This window comes from Salminus brasiliensis, chromosome 14 (assembly GCF_030463535.1).
Source record: "Salminus brasiliensis chromosome 14, fSalBra1.hap2, whole genome shotgun sequence".
Classification (NCBI taxonomy): domain Eukaryota; kingdom Metazoa; phylum Chordata; class Actinopteri; order Characiformes; family Bryconidae; genus Salminus; species Salminus brasiliensis.
This window is the reverse complement of record NC_132891.1, coordinates 14,150,942-14,165,511: the sequence shown is the minus strand read 5'-3', so window position 1 is coordinate 14,165,511 and position 14,570 is coordinate 14,150,942. Positions and strand designations below refer to the sequence as shown.

General features: G+C 40.7%; 1 protein-coding gene across 1 annotated transcript in view; it reads left to right on the top strand.

The window, feature by feature from the left end:
• Positions 1 to 14,570, top strand: part of phactr3a (phosphatase and actin regulator 3a) — a 48,744-nt gene that overhangs the window by 15,132 nt on the left and 19,042 nt on the right. Inside the window, exon 2 of the mRNA XM_072696692.1 lies at positions 14,285 to 14,446. Coding sequence (XP_072552793.1) covers positions 14,285 to 14,446 — 162 coding nt within the window. The remainder of the gene's footprint in view (positions 1 to 14,284; positions 14,447 to 14,570) is intronic.

Below are 14,570 nucleotides of genomic sequence, written 5' to 3'. Positions count from 1 at the left end.
TATATGTAAATGTGTCACATGGCTGCACATAAAGATATATTGTATTTCTGCAGGCCCATGGGTGGCTGCCATTTCTGCCATTTATTCTACATGTCATTTTCTAATAACATCATCCCTTAAAAAGCTGAGAATGAGTAGATATTAATGTAGCTTGTCTGTTTTATTGTTTCTATGATAACAATACGTTAAGTGCTTACCAGTTCAAGATGCACTCTAAATGGCCTCTTCATATGTTTACTCAGAAAAAAAAAACAGTGAAAGCCTTGGACGACTTTTATAGAGCAATAAAAAACATGGAAGCACACAAAAAGCTTTCTACATTTGTATGATTCTACACTAATGCTCACATTGTACATAACTGCACAAAAAAAACAGTTTTTCAATCTGCTTACGGAAAGGCCACTAGGGGGCCACTAGCCAGAACATTTACTTCATGTGCAATTACTTGAGAAAGTAGAATTGTGTAATTTCTTCTGCTACAGCAAAGATTGAGGGGTGTTGGCCAAATCAAGCATGTCTATACAGAAGGGGTAGAGTTTTCAGCACCATAGAGAGCGCCCACCAGATTACACAGAGACTCTCCAAGGCTTGCTTGTTCATATATAAAACAGGCAGAAAATGAACAGGCGAATACTAGGAAATAGTTCTTCTATATGCTTGTTCATGTTCTCTGTGTTCAGACAGTCCTCCTCTAATGGTCACTGAGAAGAAAGGGAGCAAAACCAGCTATAATTGGTGACCCTGTAACCTTGGAGGTTTGAGCATGTGAACACTTAGATCTTGCAAAACTAAAGACAGATATTGTCACTGCCAGAACAAAGCATTTGCTTTCCATTTTTACTGTTTAGTATTGATTTACATAACTTTTACAATTTGTTACTGTCGCACTAAAACCTGTAATGGAGAAGGAAGATACCTTTCAATGCATTAAACATGTTAACATTTTATTACATAGTTTCTAGAGCATAGAGCATTTTTTTTGGTCCATTTATCATTGACATTCATGCAAAGAATAAAATTAATAATAAAAATAATTAAAAAAAATTAAACGGCTGAAATGGAGACAAAAGCTTTTACGTTTTAAAGCAAATGTAAACATTATATATTAGATATATTATGTATTACCTATACTGTATAACAGTAACTTGTTTTAATAGATGTTTGCAGTAAGTAGAACAGATATGTTCTTGACAATTTGTTGAAGAATTGACAAACTCAGTTAAACGCATAAAACCGTTCAAGAAGAACAATTTAAAAAGCTCAACTCAATAATTATAACATGTGTTTTCTGCAAATTCAACACAAAATGTCACTTTTAATGAAGTACTGCAGTCTTCAGTACTTCAGTCGCAGTATTCAACCCCTTCATGATAAGTGCATTTAGTACTTATAAGCCTTTTACTGTTATGACCTGCTGCAAATGTGATGCATAGTACAGAAACCAGCTTCTGGCAGCATTTCTAAAGAAACGTAGCCCATTCCTCATGGGCTTCTTCTTCTTGGGCTTGTGTGCTGCAACGCCTTCTTCAAATCCCACCAAAGAACAGAACAGAACCAAATCCCAAAACTGATGAAACAAAGCTGGAGTTAAAAAGAACACCCAGCCTACAGTGAAGCATGGCGGAAGCTCAGAGATGCTCTGGGGTTGATTTGCTTCCTCTGGCACTGGAAACCTGCAGCATGCAGGGCAAAATAGATTCAGTCATGTATCAGGAAATCTTAGGAGAAAGTGTCATACCTTCTGTGAGAAAGCTGAAGCTTGGCTGTCATTAGACCTTACATCAGGACAATGATCCTAAGCATAGCTTAAAGTCCACCAAGACTTGGTTTCAGAAGAAGTCCTGGAAGATTCTGGATTGGTTGCTAATGTCGATTGACTTGAACCCCATAGAAAATCTTTAATGTGATTTGAAGAAGGCGGTTGCAGCAGCAAACGCAAGTATATTAGTGAACTGGAGGCCATTGATTATGAGAAATGCTGTCAGAAGCTGGTATCTGGCTATGCATCATGCTTGCAGCAGATCACAACAGTAAAATGGTCTCTACTAACTACCAAAGACACTTGTCCTGAAGGGGTTGAATTATACTGAAAAATTGTGTCTATCACAGTGTCTGTGACAGTTGCCTGACTTTCATAGACTAATAATAATAACTCTATAGAAAATATTTGGTAGGATTTGAAAAAAGCAGTTGTAGCACAAAAATGCAACAGTGCAGATGAAAAAAAAAGATCTGTAATTATATAGAATGTAAATGAAATAAATGTTATATGAACAAATGTAAACAGTAACAACTGAGAAAACGTGGTTTTGTCCTGAGAGTGAAAATATCTGTCTTTCATTTTGTAAGGTCTAACTGTTTAAATGTTCAAACCTTCAAGGTTACGGGGTCATAACTTATGCTACTTCCTCTCTTTTCTTCACAGTTACCATTAGAAGATTATAGGAATTGATTCAGTATTGTTTCGTGGGGATGTCTGTGCTGGACCACCCACATCACCACTCTGTAAAACCTAATGAAATGGCATTACACACACTGGCAGAAAACCAATCAGCATATTGCATTTTTCTCTTAATTAAGTTACATAACTCAAATGACTTGTGGCAGTCAGTATCTGTGGACCATTTATGTGAACTCAACTAATCACATTTTACAGTGTATGTGTTTTAAGAATGGGCTTGATTTATTTTAGAAGAGAAGACAATGAGGTATCCCACTTGAGAGTCCACCCACTTGATTCTGTTTGCTCTCACCACAGCTGAGTGTGGACTAAAAGAACCACAAAGAGAGAAAAAGAGAGAGCGAGAGAGAGAGAGAGAAAGAGATTGTTCTTAATGGAAATGCTAATAGATACACATAGATATAATTGTGTTCAGTTGAGAATGAGGTAGCTTCAGGGTAATCTTTTTATGATTCTTTAATGATCTGAAATGAGTTATTACTGTGAACAGACGACACTAGGCGGAGTTGATCTAAGAAGAGTTGATCACTTAAAAAAAAAAAGAATCTGACAATTTTGTATCCCACATGTTCCGATAGCAACAATTAGATTTTTTCTTATAGAAAAATGCAGATTGGATCCAGAATTCGTTATGTGAATATGATGTAGGCTACAGAATAAAACAGGTGTACTTGAGTGGCCCAGCTGTCTAAGCGTTGGTTCTGTCGTTGGGAGATCTTGGTAGGTAGGATGGTCTCCCCTCATTTGGCGTGGGCTTCTGTTAGCTGACATAACAAAACTGGCAGTTAGCATTTTCATCCAAGTGCGCTTAGCTGTCCGATAATGTTGTGTTATCGGCAGTTAGTAAAGATGCAGTAGAGCTTCATGTAACTCAGGGGAAGCACACGCAAGCCTTTAGCCTTCCAGCACTGGTGGCATGAAGAAAATTGGGTTAAATGTGGGTTAAAATTAAACACATAAAAAGAATATCTGCTAATAACTCCTAAAAGGGCATGGCTAAAGCATCTCACATGTGTTGTTAGTAACGTTTTTAAGCAGTGTCAAATACAGTTTTTTCTGGCACTGTATGATATACAGTGATATATATATATATATATATATATATATATATATATATATATATATATATATAAAGAAGCTTACAACTGATCTATGACAGTTCAAGTAAGTAGAAAACTGTTATATAAGATATTGCTCCATTACCAGGACTACATCTCAAAGTGTAACTCTAGAATGAAAGGAGGAGACCCTACATACTGGTATTGCATCATATTGGTATTACAGAGTAAGAGAGAGTTATGGAAAGGCTTGAATCTTTAAACCTGCAAACGAAGCAGGGATAAATAAAACTCTAAACTTTTACTGTGGTCAGTGCTGTTTTGCTTGTACTGCACGTCATGCATGTTAATGTACACTACACCAAATCATCTTGAATAGTTCAAGATGTGTTTAAAAAGCTGCAGTCTTCTGATGTGTGCATTGTCTTGCAGAATGACTTTCTTTGCCATCAGTTCAGGCTCTTTAGGTCTCTGGTTGGAAGGATAAGAGCAGCGGGGTGGGGGAAAAGGAAAACCTGCATAATGCTTTGAAACAATTTATATAATAACACAAATGGGAATTTCACCCAAATCTGAGTGCTGCAAAAAAAGACGGTTACAAAGAGAAAGTTGAAAAAAAAAGTGAAAGAAAAAAAGAGAAAGAGAGCGAGAGAGTGAGGGAGAGTCAGCCTCTGCCCCGCTGCTTCCCACACAGCAGATAATGCTTCCTGTTCAGAGATCTCCACAGCTGTTATGACTCACACCAGGGCTTTATATCACTTTCTGATTCTTTTTATATGCAGGTTTGTTCCTTCATATTCACATGTGTCCATTGCAAGTACACTGAGAACTCTCCTATGTACACAGTCTAACTACAGAAACCCTATTTTTACACAAATACGCAGGGTGTGTCAGGTATATTTTTGGTATGTTCGTGATCGGCGGAGGCACTAACCTGGTGCATAGCGACGCATCAGGCGTGCTGCAGTGTATATCTGATGAAATCAACGTTCTCTTATTCTCTTTAAGAGCTGAGTGAGTACTAGCAGCTGAATTGCAGGTTCTATGGGCGAAAATCATGACAATCTACAGTGCCAAAAGTGTTAATCTAATCTGGGCAGTAAGTGTTTCTTTGCTCAGTAAAACACTGATATTAGAACAAACACAAATAATAAGTAGCGATCTTACATCACTGTGTTCACTAAAACGTCTTCAAAGCTCTCTTCATGGAAGCCTAGTAGTATTTCTATATACTAATCATCCAACATCTGGTTTAGGATGAGCTGTGTTGAGGATGTTGAGATGTTTTATATTATACATGTATTAGACCTGTTAGATGATCAGTGATTTCTCAGGTGAACATATTTCTACAGATGTGAACTTGGACACTCCAAATAAAGTGAAAAACAGCTGAATTCAGCAGTTCCCAGGAATGTCCCCAGTAGTGTTTCAGCTGTGAGCATTTTGTTGAATGAAGCAAAATACAGGGCATCCAATCAGAAGAAAGAGACTTGGTTACTGCAACTCCCTCCTGGCTGGTCTCCCTTTGTGCACCATCAGGCCCCTGCAATTAATTCAGAATGCAGCAGCACAGGTCGTCTTTAACTTTAGCTGCCTGCGTCAGATTCAAAACCCGCCATCCCATAAGAGCCACTGAAGACTAGCATTCAGGCTTTTTGTCTGTCCTGGCACCAAAAGCGACTGAAGACCCATCTCTTCCAAGAGTACTTGGGTGAAGTGTAGTGTTGAGTATTATGGTCCTTATTCTGGCTTTTGGAATTTGTAGTGTCTAAGCTTAGAGGTAACTTTTGGATCCTAGCCGATACAAACTGGCTAAGGGAATTTTCTGAGTAAACAGTAAAGCTCTTTTGGAAGTCGTTCTGGATAAAAGCGTCTTCTAAATGCCTTTAATGTAAATGTAAATCTTATATCAGTCTTAAAGATGCAAAAACAAACATTCCAAGGGGTAAAGAGAGATTGGAAAACAGTTCATTAGAAACATTTTTTTGGAACACAAAACTTGAATTGCACCTCATGGAAAAATACTAAATACAAGCACAATGTAGGATATGGACAGACCCAATTCCAAACTCTGTGTACAGTAGACAAGGTGGTACTACATCTGATGATGCACTGTCTCTCCAAACAACTCCAATGATGCCTCAAACTCGAGTGCATGTCCCATCAGACTTTCATTATGTAGCGTGTTCCACTTTTAGATTTCTCACTGAGGCTATACCAGAGGCGCTTGTCTACGGACAGATGGCTGCGCAGTTGTAGAGCCAGGGGGTAAACGACATAGCTTCCATTTGTTCAAAGGACAACGAGTTTTCAGCTCGCTCGTGAAAACTACCTGCTCTGGAGCATCTCATGCATTGCACACTTTTGCTTACAGGGTTCTTTGCAGTCCATTATCATTATCATATTAGTTGATTATGGTTGTTTAAACAACCCTTTCAAATGGTTTTCTAGAGCACCACTACTGTTACATTGAACTTTTTTGGTAATAGATAGAACTCCTTTTCCAGAAGTTTGCATATCTGAATGACCTTGAATGAGAAAATTAATTTCCAGATAATTAGAAACATTTACCTACACTTATTTTATCAGGCACCTCTACCATATAGGAACGGTCTGTGGGTGACTGCGCTCAGACTGCCACAGTTACATTTACATTTAAGGCATTTAGCAGACGCTCTTCTCCAGAGCGACTTACAAAAGTGCTTTGCGATTTACCCAAGAAAAACCTCAGCTAGTTTGAATAGGCTAAAAGTTCAAAGATACCTCTAAGCTTAGACACTACTAAACACATGTCAATAAGAAGACCATAGTACTCTACTATTCACCCAAGTACTCTCAGAAGAGGTGGGTCTTCAGTCTGCATTTGAAGACGGTGAGCGACTCTGCCGTTCGGACACCCAGGGGAAGTTTGTTCCACCACTTTGGTGCCAGGACAGAAAAAAGCCTGGACACCTCACCCGCTTACAGTTCAGTTCTCAGGAGTGTTTTAAGTCGCTTTTTGAATGAAGCAAAATACAGGAGAGCCAATGAAGTAGCAGACATTAGCAAATCTAAATCTGACGCTGAATAAGAAAAACAATGCAAAGCACAGTCAGCGAGGTTTGGGGGTTCACGTCACTGAAAACAGACACCATCTGAATTGAACTGCTTTGTACCCAAACATACCAGGATGAATAAGAGTTGGTTACTTTAATGTTGGGTTGAAATATAAGACTGTTCATGTGGGGTGGTGAAGGGGTTTTCCAGACTAATGCCAGCCTCCCTTTATCAGGTAAGAGGTAGAAGAGAGGCTGGGAAAACCTTTTGCACTTTTGAGTCTTTGGCATGTCAGCCATATCAAAAGAATATTTCATGATCATGTTATCATATATTCATATGCCGTGGTGCCCGCAGACCTGTTGACTGGGTCAGTGTTAATGACTGCTTTACATTCTCTTTGATCCATCAGTCAGGGCAGACGAAGGGCTGTTTTGATTTTTCTTTTATTCATTTCCTTTCACTGTTCATAGCACCTCACTTTCAGCTGTACATATTTTACTTATGTCCACTGACTGGCCGTGTTGGTACACCATGTAAATTACAGCTTATCATTTTCAAGTGCAATTCATGCTAGTCCTCCTCTTAATCTTCATATGTGGCCACATAAACACTCTGGCTGGGCGTTTTTCAGTTGCCATATTTTTCTTAACCCAGCAGTGTCTGTGAGGTGTTTAGAAATCCCAGAATCTGATACACTTGTAGCAGCACCACACTGTCATTCAGCTACCATGTCAGTGTCAGCATTGAGAATGACCAACCAACCAAATAATATCTAGTCAGTTGTGGACCAGGGTTCTCTTTTCATTGATGGATGGGCTAGAGAACAAGACTGATAAAGTAGTTGTGTAGTCGGTAGTTGTGTACTTACAAAAGCACATCTATACCAGACAGCAATGTAACCATATAGGTATAGATAATCTAGTGGTTATTTTTAATTAGGGGCTCACTGTATATAAGCGGCCAATATATCAGGCGCTGATAAATACTGTGAACCTCTAATTTATTTTATTAATGGTCAAATATTGGAATTACAGTCTATAATCACAACAATCAAAAAGCTTTTTTTGTGCATGCTCTAAAAATCTGTAATTGTGCACTCAGGAGCCTATCTCCAGATAGGAGCGCCCTATACCAATAAGATTATACCAGTAAGACACACACACAAACATTCCTTGGGCGACACTCCTAATGTTATATTTGCAAATCCTAAATTCTTAAGGCTAAGTACTGTCAAGTGGTTACATGTAATAAAGTAGTAATTAAAATTGTAATATAATGTAAAGTAATACCTCTAATAAAGCTACAGACACCACAACTAACTTAAATGTGTTCATTGATGTTCAGTTGTGCAGAGCTTCTACAATTTCAATGGACATGAACCTAAGGTAACTATGTCCAATGCCATGCATTAACTAGGTTGGGACATAAACCTGCCAGCATTGGGCGGCACTGGAAAGAGCAGTGGAACTGTGTTTTCTGAAGTGACAGAGCACCATTGAGTGGCTTGTGAGTGAGTTGAAGTGGTGTTTGTGATCCTGAACTAATCATCCAACACGAGAACATGGCCTTACCAATGCCATTGTGTCTGAATGCAGTCAAACCCTACAGCAGTGTTCCAACATGTAGTGTAAAGCCTTTTGAGTAGAGTAGAGGCGGTTACTGCTTGTCAACATAGTGCATGACAAAATGACTGACATCTGTATTAACAAGGTGCTGATTACTGGTTGTCAAATCAGCGCTGATGACTTTACATACCTTATATTGAGAACCAGGTGCGTTGCCTTTGTCACTTGAGGTCGTTTGGTAATAGCATGTTTTATAAAGGTAAATCAGGTTCTGTACTGTTGTGGGTTACGTTAAAATGGGGACCCTCATTGAGATTTTTCTGAATACCTTTCAAGCTCATGCTCACAACTGGAAATGACTTGGCAGTGGTGCCTGCAGCTCTTTTTTCCTTTCCAGTAATTCTGTCGGAATCTATTCTTTTGTTGCTGTATTTTTAGACGGGTGGGCTCAGGCGGACAGGTCGCGCAGACAAAGAGACTGCTGTCTTGCCAGTCCTTATCTCATACACAAGCAAGGTGGTCAGTGCAGTGCGGGTCGCCTGGGGGAGCTTCTGTTATAGCTCCAGTCAGACGTTAACCCTCCCTGCTAGTCAGTAACTATAGTGAAGCATTTTCAGACAGATCCAGTGACCCAGGCACCTCTACTAGCACTCCTCATTGGCTCCATTGGCTCCCTGGTCTGAGCACACACACCAAAAAATGTAATGTAATGTAATGGCCAGTGCTATCGTCACAACCGAGACCGCATCTTCAGCCGTTCAGTCACTGATGAATTGAGTAATATTCTCCATCTCACTCTTTCATCTCTGGGGTGACATTACAATAACAGCCTCTCAGCATTTACTTAGTGTTGCAGGATAAATGGGCCTTGCTGTCTGCCCGCTTGTATGGCATGCTCTCGCAGAATGAAGGCATAGATTAATCAGGCATCAAAGGACGGACGGCCAGCCAATAGCAACTCCATTACCATTTATGTGGGCTCTCTAATGACTGCTCAGCCTTGCATCTGAAAATGCAGGTGCGGCTCTGGTGTACAGGTTCACTTTGGAATCTGAATGGTGAAAGCAGACTTTGCACTTGATATAATGTACAGTGCGCTTTTTTTTTTTTTTTTTAAGGACCAAGCAAAGATTTCTGAAGAACCTTTTGTAAAGGTTTGAATATAAAAATGGTTCTACAGGGTACTGAAAGAGAACACTTGGTGTTTGCTTAGGCCTGGATTATCCTATGGGCTGTATTGGCACGTGTGACAGGCCACTAGGTCGATATGAGCAAATGTAACACTTTTTAGGTCACATGGCCAATAAGAAAACAATCTGGTTGTGATATGACAGTAAATAAAGCAATATGATTGGTAAGACAGGGCAGTAGGTGGCTCTAAGATTATTAAGAAATTGAGTAAGGTGCTTGTTGACTGAAGGTGCTGTTAACAGAAATGGAAGCACAGAGTAACAAAGAACAGTAACCATAAAAGAAAACAGAGAGGTGCTGCTGTTACAGAATGTAGCATCAATAGAGGTATTTTCTGCACAGCATCCAAGTGAAGGACCGAATGGTTAGGTCATATGAGATGCTAGCCAGAGGCACATTCTGTGTCCGATCCGTCTTTAAGGGAATACAGAAATAAATGAGAAAGCTTGCTAAGTCCTTAATAAGCGAGGGGCTGTTGCATTCCACAACAGAAGTAACAGGAGTGCCCAGTCACTGATGGATGTTGATTCTGTTGAGCTTGTCAGAGACATTGTTTGCGTCCCAATTGCATACTTATGTGTGTAGTATAGATAAAGTGTCAAAGCTGGAGTATACTCAGATATCCAACATACATACTCAGGACCAGTTGGCTTTTGAGTGTGGTTACAGTGGACAAAACAGAAAGGGAAGAGCTACTCTGGAATAATGATTAGAAAAAAATGGAGGATAACAATGCAGGTGCAGCGGCAACGACAGCTGGAGAACTTGCAGTGATGTATGTTGGCTTAACAGTGCTTCATCGCTTCCTGTTAGTAAAGAACAGGTTAGTATGTTAATATTATTAATATAATAATATATTTGCTGTACTAACCTGCCAAACTTGCACTATAAAGATTAGTATATTGCTGCTGTCCAATGAAAACCATGTATCTCTATTTTTGTCCGTTTCTAGATTTCTCAATGGTTTGAACCCTGGAGCTGCTCTGTACACTGTGTAAATAATTCTGGATGAATAAGCCAATAGAAAAGCTCCAAATTACTGATGATGCAGTTTTTACCTTGTAGTACTGGTGGTGTGTATATGGTAGAAGAACCTTTAAAAACTGTACTTTAACATCAATTGCTATTGCTGTGAGTTCCCACTTTTAGCGGAACCACTGCCTTACTAAAGAACCCTTAAATAACCCTTGAGGACTCCTTTCTTAAAGGTGTAATGTAAAGGCATCATATGGAGGCTTTTTAAACTCTACACATGCCCACATCTTATTTACAACGGGTCTCTGAAGAACCATCCATTATGTGGTCCATCTGTTAACTGACGTAACCGAATTAGCAGTTAGTGCTCTCATTCAAGCAGGTTGAGCTGTCTAGTGACACTGAGTTTAAAAAGATGTGGGTAGCTGTCTGTTGCCAATGTTCCTTTTTTTCTACCAATTTCTCTTTCTTCTCCGTTCCACGTCTTGCTGTTAGAAAGACGAGTGTGAAAATTTTAAATATGTTAAAATATGTGATAAAATATGGAAAATGTTCATATTAATCACACTCTAATTCAGACATGCTGTTTACTGAATGGTTTGTAATGTCTGTAAGGACGCCTATCCTGAGACAAGAGCAGGCTGCAAAGAAAATGTTTTATTGATCTGTTAAGTACAAAATAGCAGCCGAATCAAAAGAGCAATTCATAAGCCACTTAGTCACGTCTACACGTGTAATTGACCGCAAGTGTATTATTTCAAGACCTGGATTCTTCTCCATCCTCTCCACTTCATCATGGATCGCAACTGAGCGCTGTCAGAAATGCCTTGTGTGCAAGACGAGTAGAAAACGTGTTGTGATGAATGAGCAGCCCACGCCAAGGAGCATTTTTGGGATGCAGATTTGCTGACATAGCTATAAGCGGAACACACACCGTATTAAAGCAATGCAGCGTCTCTCACAGTCTCTCTCTCTCTCTCTCTCTCTCTCTCTCTCTCTGTGTCTTTGCTCTGATGTCTGAGACTATTAGCCTAGTTTTTAATCTTGCAGACTTTTTTTATGCCTCACATCCTTCTCCAGAAGCAACTCTGATAGCTGATGCCAGGGACTGCTGCTTTTATCCGCTGACAGAACTCATATTCTCTGAAAGCAGAAGTAAACGTCTCATGAAGAGCAAGTCAGGATGGCTGTGCCTTCTGAAATTGAAGGTTAATACTCCCTTTGTGTGTTCAAAGCGTCTGATTATATAGCCGTTTAATACCTCAGAAGTGCCATGTTTTAAGCCATGCAGCTGTGTCACACTTCTAGGTGGCAGTAGCCTATTTTTAGGCTGTGTATTTGTAGGGTAGTGCTGATTGGGGATTGCGGGCCAGTGCTGATACTTATCATTGTTCATGTATATTTCTGAGATAGCTACTCCTCTGTCGCTGATCCTGATACTGTTTAAAAATGAATAAATAAATAAATAATAATAATAATAATAAATATAATACAAATAATGCATTGTTTATTAGCAGAATGCTGTAAAATGACTAAAATGCAGATGCAGTGTTTTAGGGTAGCAGGCCATCGCCTTCTGGCCTTCTGTATTAAATATGCCTTTGCAGTTTTAGCCAAATCTAAAAATAAACACATTTCCAAAGTCTTTGTGCATATCTAATTATTATTATTATTCATTCAGCACACTCAGGTGCAGCACTGTTCCTTATGCATTTATGCTCTTAATGTATGGATCTGGCAACCGCTTTGGCAAGTATTTTAGTGGCTTGGCAGACAAGAATAGAGTCTCTTTCTGTGGCGTGCTGGCTTTATATGTGCTGACTGGCTGTGTGTGATTTAAAACGCCTTGCTCTGCTCTTTGTCGCTGCCTTATGAATAGCTGCTCTCCCATGGATTTCCACTGAACAGCTCCCAACGGTGCTGCACGCTGGAGCGGACTCCCTCTTGTTTTTCCAGAGCTGCACAAAGCGCTTTAATGCGTGCAGGTCAACATGTCCTCTGTGTTGGGCTCGCTGGTGATTTGTAAAACTGAAGCCTGGTCTACAGTGGTGTGACTCCGTAACATACACCGACAGACACATCCTCCTCTTCTTTTTGGGAATGACAGCAGAAGACAATGCAGCACCGGCTCATCCCCCTCGCGCGCGCGCTCTCTCGCTCTCTCTCGCTCTCCTCCTATTAAAAGCTGCCATGCTTGATTATATATATTATGAATAGGTGCCCGCTGATTGGCTGTTCGGGATCTTCTGCGAGCACTTCCGTATAGCAACAGTCTCCGTGCTCCGCAGACAGGCCCCGCCCCGCCCTCGCGCGCAGCTGGACCAGCGGTAGTCATGGTAACGGCAGCGGCGCTGTGCTGTGCGCGCTCCGCCTGCTCGCGGCGCGGTGAGGGTTCGGGGTCTGACCCGGTTCCGCGCTGCAGGTTTGAGAGACGCTCGGTCTCGCCGCGGTGAACGAGAGACACTGAAGCTGACGGCGCCTCTCAGCCCACTCACAGCGCTATTTCAGTAACACTGTGTGTGTGTGAACAGAAAGGGTCTGGTACACAGGAGTGTGAAGTCAGTGAGGGGCTACCATTTAAGTTTAGTCTTTACTGTCTGTCTAGACATCTGTCTATCCATCTATCAGTCTATCTGCTTATCTGTCTGTCTGTCTGTCTATCTACCTATGTGTCTGTCTATCGGTCTCTCTATGTGTCTGTCTGTGTCTATCGTTCTGTCTGTCTGCTTGACTGGCTGTCTGTCTATCTATCTATCTGTCTATCTATGGAACTTACTGTCTGTCTGTCTGTTTGACTGTCTGTCTATCTATCAATATATCTATGTGTCTGTCTATCTGTCTATCTATATGTGTCTGTCTATCTGTCTGTGTCTATCATTCTGTCTGTCTGCTTGTCTGTCTGTCTATCTGTCTGTGTCTATCGTTTTGTCTGTCTGCTTGACTTGCTGTCTGTCTATCTATCAATATATCTATGTGTCTGTCTATCTGTCTTTGTCTATCATTCTGTCTGTTTGCTTGTCTGTCTGTCTGTCTATCTGTCTGTGTCTATCGTTCTGTCTGTCTGCTTGACTGTCTGTCTGTCTATCTATCTATGTGTCTATCTATCTGTCTGTCTATCGTTCTGTTTGTCTGTCTGTCTATCTGTCTGTGTCTATCGTTCTGTCTGTCTGCTTGACTTGCTGTCTGTCTATCTATCTATCTGTCTATCAATAGAACTGTCTGTCTGTCTGTCTGTTTGACTGTCTATCTATAGAACTCTCTGTTTGGCTGTCTATACATCTGTATGTCTACATCTGCATGTCTGTTTGTCCATGTACTGCATCTGTCCTCCAGCAATATTCATACACCACAGGTTTTCATGTCCATGTTCCGAACGGGCCAGTCGCCTCCGTCTAGAGCTCCCCTCCCCTTTCACTATCACTGACTCACACGCCGCCGGATAGACGAGAGCAAAGCCAGTCGTTTGTGCCTTTTTCCAGTCTACTCAATGAAGTAAGCTCTGGTATGAACTTGTCACACTCCTGCAGCGCTGATAGGGCTGGATTAACTAATATGGCTATAGCTCATTATAACACTGTTGCATAAGATGGATGATGACACTTTCATATTTACATAAAGAAAACCTTGTTTAGCATTAGAAGCTGCGATAAGGACTGATGACACATCTGGGAAATAACAGTTTTCACCGTTTATCATGAAAATGAACGCTGAATCACATGCAGCTGTCGCTGGAATCCGGTACACTCATATGAAACCCTGCTGCCACGCCCACTCTTCTGATGATATTTGTTTAAAAAAATAAATAAATAAAGTTGATTTCATTAAATCATGTGTTTGGGAACCAGACCTAGACAACTACCTGATCACCTGTTAGAGAACTGGACCCAATCAGCTGTTGCAAGACAACAAAAGTTACTGCATGTAAATATAAAAGGCGTACTGCATCGAGGAGAATGAGCTGATATTTTGGTGTTCCTTTTGTGTGTGTGTTGTAGATATGATGGAGCAGCAGAGGGTGCTGCGCTCCAGCTGTCTGGTGAGTGGGGTTCACACCCCTCCCATCCGCCGCCACAGCAAACTGGCCACGCTGGGGCGTATATTCCGGCCGTGGAAGTGGAGGAAAAAGAAAAACGAGAAGCTAAAGCAGAGCTCCACAGGTGAGGCACCGGACTGTAGAGCTTGTTCTGCTATGATCACAGACCTGCTGTCCAACAGCTTGTAGTTAAGGACTGTTGGACAGGCATGAACACTATGATTTGTAGCATTTTGCCTTTGCTTTTG